At 44.8% G+C, this 20,737-nt stretch overlaps 1 protein-coding gene across 5 annotated transcripts in view; it reads left to right on the top strand.

Moving 5' to 3' along the window:
* Positions 1-20,737, top strand: part of JARID2 (jumonji and AT-rich interaction domain containing 2) — a 532,325-nt gene that overhangs the window by 360,095 nt on the left and 151,493 nt on the right. For 4 of the 5 annotated variants that reach the window (XM_033934611.1, XM_033934614.1, XM_033934610.1 and 1 more), the window contains one exon: positions 17,015-17,107. The exons of the other annotated variant lie outside the window; for it this stretch is intronic. In XM_033934611.1, coding sequence (XP_033790502.1) covers positions 17,015-17,107 — 93 coding nt within the window. The remainder of the gene's footprint in view (positions 1-17,014; positions 17,108-20,737) is intronic. 5 annotated transcript variants of the gene reach the window in all.

Raw genomic sequence — 20,737 nt, 5'->3', positions numbered from 1 at the left:
GTCTTACCAACAAAGTGTCTTGTCTCTTTGAGATAGGTAAAAGGTAGGTTGGAAAGGGGTAATGTGTTATATAGAGGCGGGTCACTCCAGGTCCCGCTGTTATAAAAAGCCCGAGAGCTAGTCTCGATGGGCGAACTTAACGCGGGGCTGGGTGGCCCGCAGGATCGCCCATCGGACTAGTAAGGCCGAAGGAGGGGTCGGGGTAGCTTGCCCAAAGGGGGGCGGTCCCTCGGAAGGAAGAGCATTGTCGCGGCCGAAAGGAACTGTGGGGGAGGGAGGGGTTAAAAAGCAAGGCTCGCGGAGGACCCGAACAGTTTGGGTCCTCCGAAGCAGCTTTCCCGCCCGCCCGCCCTCTAGTTTTGGGGTGTGTAAGGAAGTCAGGGTGGCGGTATCCCGAGCTACTGGCTAATGGGCTCATCAAGGGATGAGCGGTGGGCCGGCTGGGAGCTGTGCCTGGTGGGTCGGATGACCCGGGATAATGGGGCATGTGTGGGACATGCCACCCCTCGGACCCTTGCTTAGACGGCGGGGTCGGGGGCCTATTACATCTAATGGTAGCTCGGGATCAAGGTCACAATGGTGATACCATTGTTATGGGTTATTGTTAATGCTTATTTATGGCTGTTAATTTATATATTGATTTATGTTAAAATGTTATCTGAATATGTTAATATTCAATAAACAGGGCTGCGGCCAGGTCTTACCAACAAAGTGTCTTGTCTCTTTGAGATAGGTAAAAGGTAGGTTGGAAAGGGGTAATGTGTTATATAGAGGCGGGTCACTCCAGGTCCCGCTGTTATGCTATTTGTGCGGAGCAGTCCCAGTAAAAGTGGGAGAAACTGTGCCTGGCACTTTCTCAGAAGAGCAATCTCTAGGCACAGCTCTGCCCTCTCCAACCTTCCTGTCAAATTTTCTTCTGCCCTGCTGCTACTCTCCCTTACCAGTTCAGCTAATGGCAACGGGGGAAGCCTTGATCAGCTGAGCTGGTAGGACTCCCAGAAACTGCCAGATCAGCAGCTTCGGGGAGTACTACCGGCTCAGCTGATCAAGGCTTCCCCTGCCACCATCAGCTCAACTGGCGCAGAGAGTAAAGTATCCCCCTCCCCAATTCCTCTCTCCCTCTGACTTACTCCTTTTGCCAAGCACAGCATGCCCTAGTCCCCCTCAACACCCTCACCCCAAAATGTCCTGATATCCCCCTTACCTAAGGATGAAACTTTGGCAGGAAAGATATCCCTCCCTCCTGCTTCAAGGGCCTGGCTTGGGATGCACTGAGAGGGGCCTAAGGCTCTGACTGGCTCAAGCACCTTAGGCCCCTCCCAGTGTATCCCAAGATGCACCGGGGGGCAGGGTCGCCATTTTGAAGAGGCGGGCCATTGAGGCAGGAGGAGAGTTGGCATCCCTCCTGCCAAAATTTCATCCTAAGGTATGGGGGTGTTTTGGGTGGGGGGGTCAGGGCATGTTGGAGGTGTCTGGCTCTGCAGAAGGGGAGTTTCCCTACTTCATTTTTATATTTTATTTTAATGGGCTCTACTGTTGTGCTTGTGTTGTACTTTATGTGGGAATAAGTCAGAAAGAAATCTGAAGGGTCCAGTTAATTCAAAATATGGCCATCCGATTGATTTACAATTTATATAAATTTGATCATGTAACGCCTTTTTTGAAAGAAGTACATTGGTTACCTATAAATCATAGAATAACCTATGAAATTCTCTTATTTAACTTTCAAAACATTAAATACTGGAGAACCTTTATATCTCATACGCTTGTCAATTCCATATATCCTTAGGGCCATTGATCCGGAAGCCAAAACCGTCTTTCAATTCCATCATATCGTGAAATAGTTCACGAACATGTTAGGGCTGCTTCTACCAGATCTAGCAGATCTTAAAATATTTTTATTTGCAGATGCTTATAATATAGACTAATAATAAGTTTGGTCGAAAATTATAGGGTATAATGGACTTTTCTGTGCTGGAGGAATACTACAGAACACAAGATCACCAATTTGTATTTCCCCTCCCCCTCTTTTTATAAAATAAACTATATTTCGATTTTAACCTTGGATTCTAGTATATGTGCTTTGTTTAACTTGTTTACTAATAATACTGTAGAACATTATATTGTAAACTGCCCTGAAGGGCTATCAATGGAACAGGATAGTAAGATTTTAATAAACTTGGGGAAGGGGAGGTCTTTAAAACTATTTTTTTTTAATGTTTCTGCCCCTTCCCTTAGGTCTCCCCATCTCCAAAATCTTTAAATTGTTTGTTTTTTATTTTAGTTAAAGCATTAAGCTGTTTTTTGGTGCCAAAATGCTGCTGCTGCAGCCATCTTGGATTTCCTGGTTTTCTTTTTTTCAAAGTTCTCCAGAACCTTCAAATCATCTCATTTTGTCTCAATACTGGCTGGGATGGAGTCCTCAAACTCCTTTATCCCTAATTCATGCCAGGTTTGTGCTGGATGAGTGTCTTAAGATCATCCTTGTGCCATGTGCCGAGCAGTATGTGAAGGAGACAAGAGCAGTCAGCTTAACCTCACCTTTGCTCTCTAGGGCTGAGGAAGGTCAGGGAGTCCATGGGTTGGGAGTAAATCCCTTCCAGCACCCCAGAATGGTAGTCCTCCTAAGTGCAGGTGTATGGATGCCGCAGAGCCCAAAAGACGCAAGCTGTAGACATCTAAAGGAGACTCAGCGCTGTCTTATACTATTTTTTCCAGCATATGTTAATATGAACTTATCTGGATGGAGAATCCCAGGGGAAATCAGGCAGTGCACCAGAGGGCGCCCAAGGGAGCTTGGCTCCCAGAGCTCATCCAACTCGGTCTCAGAGCCTAGCCAGGATCCAGTGGGTGTTTTTGAGGGAGATTCAGACAATGAGGAGTCTATTTGTATGCCTTTACTATCACAGAGCGATCCCTCACTGTTGGGAGATGCAGGATTGCAGACTGGTAATGAGTGTATAAGATATAATGGGGGCCCTTGATCAAGGGGATGACCTCGCAGTCCACTGGCTGCTCAGACTCTCAGAAATTGGAATAACTGGGTGTATGCTTCAACACAGTGAAGGGCTGTTTCTTTCTTCCTGAACTATGCAAACAAAAGCTGGCAAAACAGATTTCAGACTTCTTGGATATGTCTGCCGCTATGGTATGGCACTACCTCCAGATTCTGGGCTCCATATAGCAACCATAGAGGTGGTTCTGTGAGCATGGACACACATGCGTCTGCTCTAGCATGTCTTGTTGTCTCGATGGTCTCAGAAGCCTCAGGCATGGTCGGTAGAAACCCGTCGGAGCTTGAGTTGGTGACTGAGGGCTGGAATCCTTAAAAAAAGGAGTTATGCTCTGGATTTCCTTTTGGATTAATCTGACTGATGCCAGACTTTGTGGATGGGGAAAGCATTGCCTAGGACACACAGTCCAAGGTCGTTGGTCCCCATTGCAGAGGAAGTGGTCTATAAACTGTTTGGAGTTATGAGCCATTCGGTTAGCCTTGCTGATGCTGGAGAAGTTCATTGAAGGCAAAGCAGTCTGTGTTTTCTCAGAATGTGGCTTATATAAATCGACAGGGAGGCACCATTAGTTCTCCTCTAAATCTGGAACACCAGTGGGCGGAACACCATCTACAAGCAATAGCAACAGCAGATTTAGCAAGCCGATTATCTAAGCAGGAAGCACATGGATCTCGTGTCTCAGTGCAGGTGGCAAGTCTCTCATTTATAGAGCCATATGACAAGGAGATCCTTGGCTTCACATCCGAATATTGGCAGATTTTTAAAGGGGGCACTCAGATTGAGACTAGAGAGTTGCGCGGGGACAGAAATCCCACCCGTCCCTGCCAAAATCCCACCTGTCCCCGTGAGGAATCCCACCCGTCCCCGTGAGGAATCCCTCCATCCCCACCCGTCCCCATGAGGAATCCCCTCCGTCCCTACCCGTCCCCGCGAGGAATCCAGCCATGCTATAATGTTATCATCAAAAATGGGCTAGGTTTTCTTCCTGATGTCTTCATCATCACAATTCAACTTCCTTGTCAGTGGAATGGTGTGGATTTTCTACTTCATCTATTAGGGTCCATCTAGGTGCTATTCTAGCTTTTCACCTGCTAGTAGAGGGAAAGCTTCTTACGGCTTATCCCTTGGTCTCCAGGTTCCTGAAAGGACTTTTCAAGGTGAAACCACCTCTCAAACCTTCCCCTGTAGTCTGGGACCTTAATGTAGTTCTTTCCAGGTTGATGAAGCCACCATTTGAACCAATGGCCACAGCTCATCTCTAAACTAAACTAAGCCTTAAGTTTATATACCGCATCATCTCCACGGAAGTGGAGCTCGGCACGGTTTACAAGCATAAAAAATATAAGAAGAGAGAGGGGAAAGATTTACATGAGCATGTATATAGAGGGAAGAGAAGGGGGGGAATAGTGTTATATATTAGAGAAAAGCCAGGTTTTCAGTTGTTTGCGGAATAATTGAAGGGAGCCCAGGTTCCGCAGCAGGATAGTGAGGTTGTGCCAAAGACCCGTGATTTTGAAGAGAAGGTATAGCGAATACCGTATAGAGAGGGGAAGGATAGTTTATGTCTGTGGGCGGATCTGGTGGAAGCAGGCCTCAAGGTGTTAAAGGATAGTGGGATTAGGGGAGGAAGGATGCTGTGAATGATCTTGAAAGCCAGGCAGGAGCATTTGAAGTGAATTCTGGGAAGCACTGGGAGCTAGTGAAGATTGGTTATGAGTGGGGAGAAATGGTCAAATTTGTGTTTTGCAAAGATCAGCATGGCTGCAGTATTCTGGATAAGCTGGAGTCTATGAAGACTTTTTTTTGTTAGGCATAAGTAAATGGCATTACAGTAGTCGAGTTTGGAGAGAATGATGGATTGGACAAGGACGGCGAAATGTTTTTGGCGAAAGTAGGATCTTGCTTTCCTCAGCATGTGGAGGCTGAAAAAGCATGATTTTGTCAAGGAGTTGAGGTAATCGTTGAGGGAGAGAGAAGAGTCAATAATGATGCCGAGGACCTTGCTTGAGAACTCAAGGTGCAGAGCAGAGCCTGTGGGTAGTGTGAGGAGGGTGGGCAGGTGTTCTAACTTTGGGCCGAGCCAGAATAATTTTGTTTTTGATTCATTTAGTTTCATCTGTACCGAGAGGGACCAGGCATGGAGTCTCATTATGCATGATGTAATATTCTCCTAGAGGTTGGTTAGGTTCTGGTCTGTTTCAAGGAGGATAAAGATGTCATCAGCGTATGTGTAGATTGTCTCAAGGGGGGGAAGTTTGAGGAGCTTCAGGGAGGTCATATAAATGTTAAAGAGAATAGGGGATAGGAGAGATCCCTGAGGGACACCGCAAGATGGTGTCCACGGAGCGGACCTGGTACCTTTTATGTTGACAATGTAGGAATGAGAGCGAAGGCCCAAAATTAGATCAGCTACCCACCCACATCCCACAGTCTTCTGGCACTACATTGCAGCTTGAACACTCATGCAAAGTTCTGGGCATCATCATTGACTCCACACTGTCCTTCAATGACCACCTTAATTCCTTAGTAAAAAAATGCTTTCTCAATCTTCACATGTTAAGGAAAGTGAGATCCTGCTTCCATCAACATCACTTTGTTGTCCTCGTACAATCCATCATTCTTTCCAGGCTGGATTACTGTAACTCCATCTACTTAAGCCTGACAAAAGCCTTCATAGACTCCAGCGGATCCAGAACACTGCGGCTAAACTAATCTTCACAAAAAGCAAATTTGACCACGTCTCCCTGCTTTTGTCTAAGCTTCCCTGGCTCCCAGTAATCCTTAGGGTTCACTACAAATGCGCCTGCCTAACCTTCAAGTCTCTACACGGTATCCTGCCTCCCCTTTTTCCACTATCTTGGAACTCCTCTAATCCCAACACCACCAGATCCACTAAAAAATTCAAACTATCCTTCCCCTCTTTAAAAGGCATATCCCATGCAGGAAAATTAGGAACTTCCCTCTTCTTCAGGATCACTGAACTCTAGAACAGTTTTACTACCCTGCTTCGGAGCCTGTCCTCCCTCCAACTCTTCCGAAAACATTTGAAAACTTGGCTTTTCTCCAAAATGCAATGATCTCCCCCTCATCGATATATTAAGTCCCTCTAAACTTCTCTCCTTAGTCCTTCTACTTTCTTTGTAGTTCCTTTCTATACCAATTCCTGTAAACCGTGCCGAGCTCTACTTCTGTGGAGATGATGCAGTATACAAACTTAAAGGTTTAGTTTAGTTTAGTTTAGTTTGAGAACCATTTTAGGAGATGGAGTCAATTCCTATCTCGGAAAGTTGGTAAATTAGTATGCCATGGTGGATAACGTCGAAAGCCGCGGAGAGATCGAATTGTAGCAGAACAGCAAATTTGTTTCGAGAGTGTAGTTGTTGCACCTTTTGAAATTAGGGAAACTAGGAGGGACTCGGTGCTGAAGTTGGGTCTAAAACTGTGTTGGTAGTGTTGGAGAATGGAGAATCTCTCTAGGTAAGAAGAGAGCTGAGTAGCGACTATGGTCTCTAGCAAGTTTTTCACTTGGAAAGTTGTTTTTTCTTATCTTGCTCACTTCTGCCAGTAGGGTCAGTGAATTGCAAGTGTTAGTGGAGGATCCACCCTTCACGTTTTTTCACCATGATAAAGTGGTTCTGCGCACACACCCACAGTTTCTGCTGAAAGTGGTGACGAAGTTTCATCTCAATCAATTGATTGTTTTTCCAGTTTTTTTTCCTAAGCCTCATTCTCATGCAGGAAAAATGGCTCTTTTCATTCTGGACTATTAAGTGTGCTTTGGGTTTTTTACATTGCCAGGACAAGATTTATAGCACTTCTCCCCAACTCTTAGGCTCATTTGATCCTAACAAGTTGGGGCATCCTATTTCCAAGAGAATCGTTTCGTTCTGCTTTGCTCAGCCTGGCCTAAACCTGATGAGTCAGGTCACAGCTCATAAAGTCTGAGCTATGGCAAATTCTGTAGTTTTCCTTAGATCTACTCCTATTGCAGAATTATGTAAAGCTGCCACCTGGTCCTCAGTTCATAACATTTCCTTATCATTATTGTCTGGAGTCTTTCTCCAGATGGGATGGGCACTTCGGCCAGTTTGTATTACAAAATTATGTTCTTGAAGGCCAACACTCCCATCATCCCATTCTGGTTAGCTTGGAGGTCACCCATGTGTGAGAATATGCTACCTGCTTGTCCTGGGATAAAGCACAGTTACTTATCGTAATAGGTGTTATCCAGGGACAGCAGGCAGATATTCTCACAACCCACCCACCTCCCCTGATTGGCTTCTTAGCTAGCTTATCTTAACTGAGGAGACGCACCCCTGCGTCAGGCAGAAAGGCACTCGCACATGCAGGCTATCGCAGACTTTTTAAAGTCTTAAAGTGGCGATGCACTTTTAAAGTGTCCATACCGGGGCTCTGTCAGTGACATCACCCATATGTGAGAATATCTGCCTGCTGTCCCTGGATAACACCTGTTATGGTAAGTAATTGTGCTTTATGAGCAGTGGCCTGCAGTCTACATTAAGATTCCACTGCATAAAGTGATAAAAGAGGCACTCTTCAAAAACTGAGAGACTCCTTTTATAGTCCCAGTGGCCCCTCGCAGGATAGACTCCCTCTACAGATTGCAATCCTGGCCTGGTTTTGATAAACCAGAATTGCAACACCAATCTTTTGTGGTGGAATCAGCCTTGATGAAATCTCACAGCTTCAGGTAGAGAGGCCAGAACTTTAGACAAGTTTAGTAAGTGCATTTTTCAAGCCACCATGCTTGCTAAATGCATTATAGACTATCAATTTTATGTGTCCATCTACTTCAAATCCTTGGTCAAACAGTTACCAAACTTTGAGAAACATCTTCCTGCTGACCAGCTCCAGCCTTTCCAATAGGTGGTTAAGAATCTACTTGCCACCAGAAAGCATATAGCTAAGCGTGTCCTTTGATTGCTTTGATGTATCTTCCAGAGTTTCCATTGCTATGTGCCATCTTGCATGGCTTCGCATATCTGATTTTGAGACCTCAGTCCAGGATCATCTCACTAACATCACTTGCAGAGGAGACCATCTGCTTGATGACCATATTGAAGAGGCTGCAAACAAGATTAAACAACGCAGTCAATGCATGACAGGCCCGTCTAGGTCTCAGTCCTGCAAGCAGTTTAAAACATCCAGGAGGCACTCCAGCCTTTTACGATGATCATCTTACTACTCTTCTTGCCACAAATCCAACCAAAGATATCCTAACCAACAAAAGCAACACAAATTGAATGCATTTCAATTTCAATAGCAGTCCTCTCTTTACCTTCTTCTTTGAGAGCATTATCAATGTCTCCCTCAGCCCTTACCTCTGCTTACAGTTGGGGACAGACTTCTATTTTACCATCACCATTGGGCTCTTTTACCACTGACCAGTGGGTTGATAGTGTCATCTCACATCTCTCAACTTTCATCAACGCCCCCAACTATCCTCCAAAAGAGTTTAGTTTTACACAACATCCAGGAGAAGAATTGAGCCAACCGTAGCCCTTTAAAAGGCCGATGCTGCCTGGACTGCCTCTGAAGTTCCAGCAAAGTAAGAAGGAAACTGATCTCTGATGATCAGATAAACATGATAACCCTTGAATTTTTCCTACCTGCCCTGCCGCAGCACACAGCCGATCGGAAGTCTTCCCGATGTCAGCGCTGACATCGGAGGGAGGGAGGGCTTTGCTTAAGCCCTCCCTCCGATGTCAGCGCTGACATTGTGGAAGACTTCCGGTCAGCTGTGTGCTGCAGCAGGGCAGGTAGGAAAAAGAAGACGAGCCTCGCAGCTTGAGTTTGCATCTAACCCCGCAGGATCCCCGCAACCCTAGGGGGCGTCCCCACGGGATCCCCGCGACCCTAGGGGGCGTCCCCATGGGATCCTCATGACCCTAGGGGCGTCCCCACGGGATCCCCGTGACCCAAAGGGGGAACCCGCGGGTCCAGCGGGATACCTGTAATCCCCATTCCCGTGCAGCTGTCTAATTGAGACCCCCGATAAGGCAGCTGTTTCCTTTGTGAAACATGGAACATCGTACTGAAAGGTCTCAGCAAAGCACTGTTCAAGCCTTTGTGGGAGGCATTTCTGCTGAATCTAACAGTGAAGATGGTCTTTTTGGTAGCCATCGTTTCTACGAGCTGAGTCTTAGAGATACAAGCACTGTCTTGCAAAGATTCATTTCTCTGAATTACGGAAGCAGAAGTCACACTTCAAACTGTACCAAAGGTGATTTTGGTGTTACATATCAATCAAGAGGTCAGGTTACCCGCTTTTCAGTCCACAGGCTCACAGAAGGACAAGTGTTGAAATTACTGGATGTGAGAAGAACTCTTCTTCAATACTTTCCTCTTTGGTCATTCCATAAGCATTGCCTTTGCCGGGTCAGACCAGGGGTCCATCGTGTCCAGCAGTCCGCACCCGCGGCGGCCCCCCAGGTCCGTGACCTGTCATTGGACCTTACCTAAGTCTTTCATCCCCTATTCATTTAATACCTGTACCTATACCCTTCAATCCCCTTATCCTTCAGGAAGTCATCCAGTCCCTTTTTGAAGCATAATATTGTACTCTGCCCTATCACCTCCTCTGGGAGCATATTCCAGGTGTCCACTACCCTCTGAATGAAGAAGAATTTCCATGCCAAGTGGTCTAAAGGTCTCCACCATTATGTTTCAGATTTTGTTCAAAATTTGCACATAGAATAGGCAGGGTACTAAGAAAATTTTTCTAAGATTTTAGATTCCTAACTGCAATAGTCACTGGGCTAGACCCATTTGTCTGGCTGGATGTTAGCAGCATTGTACACAATGATGAATAAAGAGTGTCATTTTTAACTGCTTGTAAAACAGAATAATTGGTCAAGAGTGTTAATTGTTGGTAGTCCAGAATACCTTTTTGTGCTAGTTGCAACAATGCTAGTATGAGCATCATGGATACAAAAACCCACCTGAAAATTTTGCTCAAAGTGTGCCCAAAAATTTATTGCAGTTTGTTCCAACAGAATTTGACCAGTTTATCAGCTGTTATAACTCCAGAGCAAGAGTAAATACAGACTTCAGATTTTTATTATAGATTATCCTTGCATTAGACATTACACTCTCAAATTTGCAGCAATTCTTCATGAATAGCTGCATTATAACATTCCTTCAAATTTGGCATCTGTGACATGGGCTGAAATTTGTCTATTTCAGAGTCTGCCTATATCTTCCTAGAAGAAATACTGTTTGAAAGAGAAAATTTTACTCTATAAGATACATGCCTTTTGGTTTTGCAATGCCACTGTCATAAAAGTACAAATTTATCTCAAAGTTGGGAATGTTTATCCCAGGGAAAGCAGGGGCTGTTTTGGGGGGGGGGGGTTTACAGGAAGGAGGAGAAGCTGTACTAGCGATTTTTCTTCTGAGCATAGTTCCTCCCCCCCTTTTAAGGGCAATTTTTTGCACACATAGCATGCATATATCATATTTTTCACACTATAAGATGCACCTGACCATAAGACGCACCCTAGATTTAGAGGAGGAATACAAGAAAAAAAACATTCTGAACCAAATTGTGTACAAATATATACCAGGCTCTGCACCCAACCCCACACTCCCTGCCAGGATCTCACCCTATCCCCCCGCCCTGCCTTGTACCCTGTATTCCCTCTGGTGGTTTAGTGGTAGGCCAGGACAGGGTACAGAGCAGGTCTAAGTGGTAGGCAGTCCTACTGTAGCTGCATTCGCAAGAGTATGCACTAAAACCAAGCCGGAGTCTGACCTGACCTCCAGGATTAAATTTTCCATAAGGTTCCAAGATAAACCATCTATTTTGAATAAACCTTCTGCTGCTTACACAGTCCCAACCCTAGCCCCCCTTTCCCACGGCAACTTTAAATACTGGCTATCCAGCGGTGTATCGGCAGGAGCAAGCTTTCCGCGCTCCTGTCCCTCCCTCACTGGACGGCTGCCTCCTCATTATCTTAGGGCCAACGTGCACAAGGCAAGAGCGAGTTTTTCGTGCTCCAGCCTGGCCCCATGCCGCTTCCTGAATGGCTGCTGTCAGTTCTCGCGAGTCCCATAAGAACTGATAGCAACTATTCAGGAAGCGGCAGGGGGCCAGGCTGAAGTGCGAAAAGCTCGCTCCTGCCTTGTATGCCGCTGGCCCTGAGATGAGCAGCTGTCCAGTGAGGGAGGGGCAGGAGCACGTAAAACTCATTCCTGTCAATACACTGCTGGACCACCAGAATTTAAAGGTACCTGGGGGGGTATATTTGCTCCATAAAATGCACTTTTATTTCCACCCACTTTGGGGGAAAAAAAGTTCATCTTATGGAACGAAAAATACGGTAATGTGCATGCTATTGTAATGAGAATTGCCAGTAAAACAAAAATCACTCCCACCTGGGTATTTTTTACCATGGTATGGGAGTTTAGAGAATTTGGCCCTCAGTTAGGCACCAGTCAGACTGATAGCCCGAATATTCAGTACTGGAAGGATGTTCCCTAGTGAGGCAGTGAATTCTTCTCCCAGATCCAGCTACCTTAGGGGCCGAGACAGGCTGCAGCACATTGCCAACACAGGTTATAGTGAGTAAGGCTGTTAAAGCCTAAGAAGAAGATCCGGGTTGGGGGGGGGGTGTGTGTCTGTAAATGTTTTTGCATGTTCACAGATGTTCCTCTATCTCTAAAATCGCTAGTTTTTATTTTGTTTTTGAGCCATCTTGGATAATTTCCCACAATTTTTTTTTTCAGAGTTTTCTAGAAGCTCCAAATCACCTCATTTTGCCTCAAAATTACCAAAGATGGAACTCTCAGGCTCTTTTGGCCCTATTTCATGCCAGGTTTGTGCTAAATGGGTGCCCAAAGAGCACCCTTGCGCCACGTACCATGCAGCATGTGAAGGGTGAGTGGTCAGCTTTGCCTCCCCTTTGATTTCTAGGGCTTGGCCTCCCGTTGAAGAACGGGCGGTAAGCTCTTTGGTTGGGACTATATTCCTTGCAGAACCCCGGAATAGTGGTGATCTTAGGCACAGGGGTGCGGAGCCCAAGAGACTTAAGATGGAGTTCTCTACAAGAGACTTATCATTGCCTAATAGGGTATTTTCTCCAGAATTTGTTAATGTAATGTGGAGAGTCTTTCAGGACAGCAGACCTTCCAAGGGGAAGTCTGGCAGCACTTCAGTCTGTGAACAAGGGGGCAAGGACTCCCAGGGTGTGTCTTATCTCTCTGGCTGTGGCCAGCCACGATTTAGGAGTCCTTTCTGAGGGCGATTCAGAGGATTTAGGGTGTCTTACTATGCCCTTGCTGTCTCAGGGTGTGCCCTCCCTGTCATGGGATGCAGGGTTGCAGACAGATGAATATGCATTAGACTCCATTGTGGCCCTTGATCAAGGCAGTGATCCCACATTCCTCCGTCTGTTGTAAACCTCAGATTTTTGGATCTAATTTCTGATTAGCTATGGGAGTTTAAATTGGACTCCAGCAGGTCCCCTCAGCTTCCTCCTCTATTATGAGCAGAGTGAGAGCCCAGTCTTCTACATTTTCCTGGCATCCTGATATCAAGATATTGGTCACGGAGCAATGGGATGCTCCTGAAGGGTCCCTTAAAGTTGCCAGGACTATGGCTCAACTATATCCAATGGCACAGGAGCATCACCAGCTGTTTTCTTAGCCTAGGGTGGATTCCTTGGTGGTGTAGGTTACCAAGCGCTCTTCCCTACCAAGCAAGGGAGGCATGATGCTAAAGTATATGCAGGATCACAGAGTGAATGTGGTTCTCAAAAGACAGTTTGAAGCTTGGGTCTTAGGAATCAATGATCCACAGTGGCCTCTTTTTTACCCATGCCTGTCATTCAAGGTTGCGGAGTCTTGAGCGGGTGAGCAATGAGCCTTTACCCCAGCTCTTATTAGCAGGGGTGAATTATGTGGCAGATGCCCTAAATGTCAAGATTATGAGCAAAGTTTTGACTTATTCGATCTCAGCCCGCAGAATGCTCTGGATCAGGCAATGGGCTGGTAACTCCACCTCCAAGGCTACTCTCAGCAGACTTCTTTCAAGGGACAAATGTTGTTCAGTAAGGGACAATTGCATGGCCAATGTAGCAGATCATCGTCCATAATCTTTGCCTGACAGCAGACCCAGAGCCTCTAGGGGCTCATGGTGCTCTAAGTTTTATGGCTGCAGACATTCTCGACAGTACTCAGGAGGAGCCGCCTCTCAGAGATCCTTCCAAGGATCTAGACAGAGGTTCTCAGGGCCCAAGCAATGCCAGGCCTCCAGTTCCCATCCTGCTTCAGCCTTCAAAAAAGATACAATGATGCCAGGTCCAGAGTGGTTCCCTTCAAGATAGGACAGCTCTCAGACTTTGGGCAGACCTGGGCACAGATATCATCAGACCATTCAGAAAGGTTACAAGCTGGAGTTTGCCCGATTCTTAATGAACTGGTTCGTTGACTCCCCAGAAAAATCAGGGTTGGCTATTCAGGCCATAGAGCCTCTGTCACCTGAAGATTCGGGCTTGGGCAGATAACGCCATATTCTTCATCATGCCAAAAAAAGCTCCGATGATTGGAGACCAATTCTGTATCTTGCGTCAACGCAGCACTCAAAAGTTTCACACTTTCACATGGAGACAGTTTAAACTGTCATAGTAGCAATTGCTCCGGGGGAGATCCTAGCCTTACTGGTTTTGACTGATGCCTATTTGCATATTCCCGGACCACAGAAAGTTCCTGAGGTTTCATGTTCTGGAAAAAACCATTACCAGTTCTCAGCCCTTCCCTTTGGACTAGTGACTGCACCTCACATGTTCACCAAGGTGATGGTAGTAAGTGGCTGCCCACCTGTGCAAGATGGGCTTACAGGTTCATTCATACCTGGATGACTGGCTGACTAGAGCTCCGTCATTCTCTGAAGGAGAGCAAGTGGTATCTCAGGTGGTCTGAGTTCTGCAGATCGACACAGTCCCTGGAATACCTGGATGTTTTGTTCAACCTCAGACAGCCGCATCTATGTTCCAGAGGCACACAGACAGAAGCTTTGCACTCAGATAATGAGCTTACTAGCCCTGCCAGCTCTGTCAGTGTGGCACTATCTCCAAGTACTAGGTTCCATGGTGGCCATAATAGACATGGTTCCCTGGGCAACAGCTCACATTCATCCTCTCCAAAACACATTGTTATTGCATTTGTCTCCTCAAATGGACTCTCTGCAGATGCCCCTTCCTACCCTGGATTCTGGAAGTCTGGGCCAGTATGGACTGGTGGCTCCGCCCTCAGTCGATAGCCAGGGGCATACACCTCTACATAGCTTCCTGAGTGATTGTGATAATAGATACCGGCCTCTTCGGCTGGGGAGCTCACTGCAGCCGTCTGATTTAAGGACATTGGTTGACCACGCAAAGAAAGTCAATCAACAGGCTCGAACTTCGAGCCATTCGGCTAGCCGTGCAGAAATTGCAGAAGGTTCTGGAAGGACAAACAATATGAGTCTTCTCAGACAATGCTATACGATAGCCTATGTCAATCGCCAGGGAGGCACCAAGAGTGTCAGCTGGGTTTGGAAGTCTGCTTACAGTTCAAGCGGGCAGAGCTTCATCTTTAAGCACTTTCAGCAGTGCACATTGTGGGAGTAGATAATGTCCAAGCCGATTATCTCAGCAAACAGACCTTGGATCTGGGTGAGTGGACACTATCTGTGTCAGTCTTACAAACTATTGTTTGTCGCTAGGGTTGCCCAACTTTTAGCTCATAGCAACTACACAAAAAAAGAAGGGCCGACAATCTTCAATTGAAGGCTTGAGCTTGGAAGCACAGGTCTAAACGCTCTAGTCCAGCCATGGCCACAGAATGAATGTTGTACATGTACCCTCTGTGGCCCTTGATAGGAAGAATCCCCTACAGGATCGCAAGCCATCAATGCCTCAACAGCCATTTTGGATAATTTCCCACAATTTTTTTTTCAAAGTTTTCTAGAAGCTCCAAATCACCTCATTTTGCCTCAAAATTGGCAAAGATGGAACTCTTAGGCTCTTTTGGCCCTATTTCATGCCAGGTTTACGCTGAATGGGTGCCCAGAGAGCACCCTTGCGCCACGTACCATGCAGCATGTGAAGAGTGAGAGGTCAGCTTTGCCTCCCCTTTGATTTCTAGGGCTTAGCCTCCCCGTTTAAGAATGGGCGGGAAGCCCATTGGTTGGGACTATATTCCTTTCAGAGCCCCAGAATAGTGGTTGTCCTAGGCACAGGGGTGTGGAGGGTGTGGAGCCCAAGAGACTTAAGATAGAGTTCTCTACAAGAGACTCATCATTGCCTAGTAGAGTATTTTCTCCAGAATTTGTTAATGTAATGTGGAGAGTCAGCACATATTGTTTGTGGGAAAAAGTCCTCTGTTTCCATAAAGGTGCATTTGACTAGAAGCGTGGCTTCATCGTGGGCAGCTCAGGCGGTCTCCCCCGAGGAGATTTGTGGAGTAGCGACTTGGTCCACTCTACATACATCTTCTAAGTTTTACAGAGTGGATGTGGCGGCAAGGGAGGACTCTGCTTTTCAAGTCCTCAGTGTTATGAGCCGGTTCAGTGATCCTGCCCTGGATTTCTGGGACTGTCTTTGTACATCCTGTACGTCCAGAATGACACCTATTGCACTTGAAAAAGATTAGGTTCTTACCTTGCTAGTATCTTTTCTAGTATATAGTTGTGCCATTCTGGACCCCCGCTCTGTCATTTATTTTCTGTGCCTACTGTCTCATTCAAAATGTTCATATCCAAATCTGACAGTTGGATGCCAGTCAACCCTTAGGGGTATAAAACATAGTCTACTGCTAGGTCACTTTGGGGTATTTGAGTCCATAAATGTTTCTGTTTAGCATGCTTGTTGTGCTATTTTGAATGTTCATTGTTAACATGTTTGTTATAATTTCAGCAATATAACAACTGAGTGAAACTCAAACAAAGGAACTTCCCAAAGGACTGTGAACTGACAAAAACGAAAACCAAAATGAAAATGCCTTTAAACCTCGAAGGTGCTCAGAATCAATATATGATAAGAAAGTTACCAAACAGGAAATACAATTGGTTTAGAAGTGAAGATTCAGGAAGTTGTTGAACTTGATGTTCCATCCAGCATGGGGATTCTCTGAAGAAGCCTGTCTTCGAAATGCGTTAGGACTCACCTGTACCTGCTGTAGCAAGTTGGCTTCTTAAACACTCACAGTTAAGTTTTGCCTACTTTGAGGATCATAGTTTTCACTTAAGCATTGGACATTTAATATAAAAAAAAGAAGAAAAAAAGTATAAAAAGATATTTACCAAAATTTAAATACCTTTCTACCGTTTGAGGATGGTGCAATGATAGACTCTTTGAAAGTCCTTACAGGAATTGTTGCCCCGGTTTGGTAACTTTCTTACCATATATTGGTTCTGAGCATCTTCAAGGTTTAAAGGCATTTTCATTGTGTTATAATTTCAGAGCAGAACAGATGTGTTCTTCAGAGTGTTTCTCCAAACCCCTCCTTCACATCTGTTTCTAGAAGGTGCTGTTACCTGCTTTGGAACTAACTGTAGGGGGCAGCTGAGCTCTCTGTGAAGTAGGAGGGATTCAAAAACTGGAGTGGATTCATTATGCAGGGCTCGAGGGGCACTGGGATATAACCCATCTGTCCAGAATGGCACACCTATCTACTAGATATTAGCAAGGTAAGAACCTAGTCTCTCTTATGTTAAAATTCAATGCCCATTAGTCATAGTTGGACAAATATTATTTTTCATTATTTGTATTTGGCCGAATAGTAAAATATGCTATTCGGGACAGCTCTAGACCATAGAAAAGAAAATTTATGCTATGTAGCTGGTATTAAATACCAAGAAAGTAATGATAACTTATGTGGCATTAAATTCTGAAAGCTATACACAACTTGGTGACTAAATAGATGAAAGATTTTTTAAAAATATATATATAATCTATAGTCTATCCTTGTTAACATATTTTTGTGCACTTAATCCACAGGGAAGGTCTGTTTCTTTAACAACGTTTTATCGGACAGCAAGGAACATAATGAATGTGTGCTTCAATAAGGATCCTGCAATAGCTGAAATAGAAGTAAGATTGGGATACAGCAGACATTTGAATTTACCGGCATGAGGGTGGGAGAGTATTTTAGACAATGGCGTAGTGAGGGAGGTTGGCGCCCATGCCAGGTATCACTGCTTCACGCCGTGCTCCCTCCCCCACTCTTCTTCGCCACTTAGGCGCCCCCCAACACACACACTCTTCCCAGCTGCTTGGGTGCCCCCCACTTACCTCTTGAAACATTTGCCAGCACAAGCAGCATCTTCCACCTGCTATTTGCACCAGTGTCAGCTCTCTTCTGACATCATGTCCTGGTCCCATGACCAGGAAGTGACATCAGAAGTGAGCCGATGCCGGCACAAACTACAAGTAGAAGATATTGCTCGCGCCAGTGAACATTTCAAGAGGTATGGGGGGGAGCGGAGAGGAGGAGAAGTGCTGGCGCCTGGACAGTCTGCACTACTGTCCCCCCCTTACTACACCACTGTTTATAGAACATTTTTTGTTTTGAATCTAATGTCTGTATTAACTTACCTGACATTAGTTTTGTTTTCCCCAAGTGCCTTTGAATTTTGTGAAAAAGTTGCCTGTATTTCTGGTTCTCTATTAATAGACAGGATGAATCGGCCATTTATGTGAGTGACATCTAACAATGCCTGAAAAACAGTTGGAGGCGGAAGTCATGTGATGTGCTAGAGTAAGCACCAAACTGGATGAGCTCCTGTTTCTCCCCAGGATTAAAATAGATTTAGTTGAGAATTGGCTGGCCTTTGATTTAAAAGTGCTGAAAGAAATTCAAAAGGATCCATGGATATGTACAGACAAGGCAGCTCAGAAATAACTCTGAAAAAAATATTATAGTGAATTATATGTTGCGGACTCTGGGATTGACTTGGCAGCCATTTATTCTTATTTGTCTAAGCTTGCTCTTCCAGCTTTAATACCTGCACAATGTGCTTCTCTGGATGGGGAAATCATGGATAAAGAAATGCTACAAAATATTAATTTCCTGTCTAATAGGGGAAATTCAATAAAACTTTCACTTTCAAGCTTGCTCCATTACTTACTTGCTGATCTCTTGAATGCCATTTGCTTAGGTTCCCCTTTGCTGCTGTCTGTGATGGAGGCTTGGATTCCTAAGCCACAAATATCTGGTGGCATACTAGTCCTATTGCTCTATCTCAGTGTTGAACACAGATGTAAAAATTTTGGTGAAGGTCTTGGTCAATATGCTTGCTGTGATCTTACCTTCTTTAATCCATCCTGACTAGATAGATTTTTATTCAAGATAGACAGGCCCCTAATAATATTCATAGAAGAATTGGCATGGTTGCAATTGTCTGTTACAATTGAATGCCAAGAAGGCCTTCAACCATATTTGTTGGCCTTTTATGGATGCAGTTCTGCCCAAATTTGGTTTGGACTCCCATTTTTAGGCCTGGATTTTGGCATTCTGTGCTAAGCCATGAGCCTGCGAGTATATTAATGGGAGTAATTCTCAGCAGTTTGAGTTAAGCAGGTGGACTAGACAGGATCGTTCTCTTTTGCCTCTGATTTTTGCACTGGTGAGGAAATGTTCTTCAGTTTGGATGTTTGTGGACTTCACATGGGTGATATTAAATACAAAATTGTACTTTTTGTGAATGACATATATCTGTCACATCCCCTTGTCTCATTTCTAAATTTACTTTTTCTCTGGCAAAGGTACTCAGTCGTCTTATGACTCAAAATTAACATGTGCAAGTCTGAAGTTTTTAATGGACAGTGCTCTTCAACAGGCTCTTCAGCAATCCACTGCATTTGTTTTAAAAGGCTGGTCCATAAAATTATTTTTTTCAATGTTCTCAACTTTAAATTGAGAACAAAAAACAACCTTACTTAATCCTTCCCTCCCCTCTAGTATTGCAATCCTAAGGACCCTGACAGGCAGGAACAAGCATGGGATATTTAATATCAGTTGCAAGATTCTAACCTACATGTGATATTTTGTAGTGTCCAATCCTGATATATGTCCTATATTCTATGTAATTTAATAAGATGTCCATTCTGTAATACAGTTAGCTTTGTCATCTGATACACAACACTAATGGCATTGGGGGCAGAGTAGGCTGTTTTTTTAAGCTATCACTATGGCTGTAAAAAAATGAGTTTGCCAGCTTGTGGATATCCACTTTCACTCCATATGGTTTGAGATGTAGTATGTGGTGGCCTATAAAATTAAATACTTGGGTGGCTTCATAACACTAATTGTTCAGGTGTGTTTCAGGCAAAGAGGCCTTGGTGTGTATCATCAAGCAGCTCAGGCACGTATGGTTATTGAATGGTTTCAAACCCATCCTCGGTAAATTGAGGGGTTGTGAGGCAGAAAAAAGTAGTTTAAATAAAGATAGCTAAAAAAGTCAAAGATGGCTATTGCCAGGAAATTTGTGTCTAAAACGCCTCGTGGAGACTGAATAAATGTTTTTTTTAATGGCAATTTTGGGTTTTGGGAGATGGGAGACCTGACTCCCATCCTCGGAAAGTGCTGAAACTACCCCCCCTCCTAATTCTTCCATAGGAGGCAATGGGGCCGTAATTACAGTCTTCAATGCACCTGCCTGTCAGCTCTGTCTGTGCAGCTGAAGTGAAGGGAAAGGAATTTCTGTCTCAGTTTTTCTTTTTAACAGTCCAATCTTCAGGCTCTTTGGGCTAACAGTCAGATAGACCTCGACTGAGACCTCCGCCCCCTCGGAACTCCTCATGCGACCTGGGGAGGGGACGCAGCCTGCACCCTGATACCCCAAGGGCTCTTACTCAGGGTGCAAACAGTCTGTGCTTAAGCCTTGGATAGGGTTAGAAGGTAAGCACATTCCCAGGAGGATGGACCCCGAGCTTCGAAGGCAGCACACAACAGGCTGGCTCCACAAGTCCACCTAAAGCTTGCCCTGTGCAGCAGCAGTCTGGCTCTGTGGAAACTACGTCCTTTCCCAGGCAGAGAATCCCTCCAAAGGGGCCTCAAGGCATTAAAGCTACTGAAAAAAGACAAACTTTAGTGAAAAAAAATAAGAAAAGCAGAGGAGATCAGAATAACTTCTGCATTGGTTCGCTTGCAGAAATGAAAACTACAGGGGGCTCTGTATTCCTCAGCTAAGTGGGAGGCGCGGTGGAGAGAAAAGTGTGGGAATTTCTGCAAGACCCAGTTCGTGGGTTTACACCTTTAAGTATTGATTCTGGAAGGGATGTAAGAGAAACACTAGTTAGGAGGATAACACAATTTGCTACATCACAATAAAAAAAATGGCTTATAAAGATTTTGAGAGTTTGCAGAGTCCAATTTTACGTAACTCCTAAATCCACTAGAGGGCTCCTAACTCCCAAGCCCTAAATCTCAAAAGATGAGCAGTTTCCCAATATCATGTTTCTGTGACTTGCAGACAACTCTATACATTTACAAAAAACTTTAGATAAAGGGTCTCACCCAAGTGAGGCACCCCTGTTCTCATTAATAAAAATAGTTTTCATCATCTTTGAGTTTCTCAAATAACATCTGTGAACACCAAAACTTTTCTAGCCAAAAAATTTTATTCTTAGATCTAAAGAATAAGTTAAGCAAAATATTAGGGATGGACTCTTCCACTTCCATGGAGTTGAATTCCTATGTGGATTGTGCCAGTTTGCCAG

This window comes from Geotrypetes seraphini, chromosome 2 (genome assembly GCF_902459505.1).
Source record: "Geotrypetes seraphini chromosome 2, aGeoSer1.1, whole genome shotgun sequence".
Classification (NCBI taxonomy): Eukaryota; Metazoa; Chordata; class Amphibia; order Gymnophiona; family Dermophiidae; genus Geotrypetes; species Geotrypetes seraphini.
Note: the sequence above shows the minus strand (reverse complement) of the source record. Positions and strands in the feature narration are given on the sequence as shown.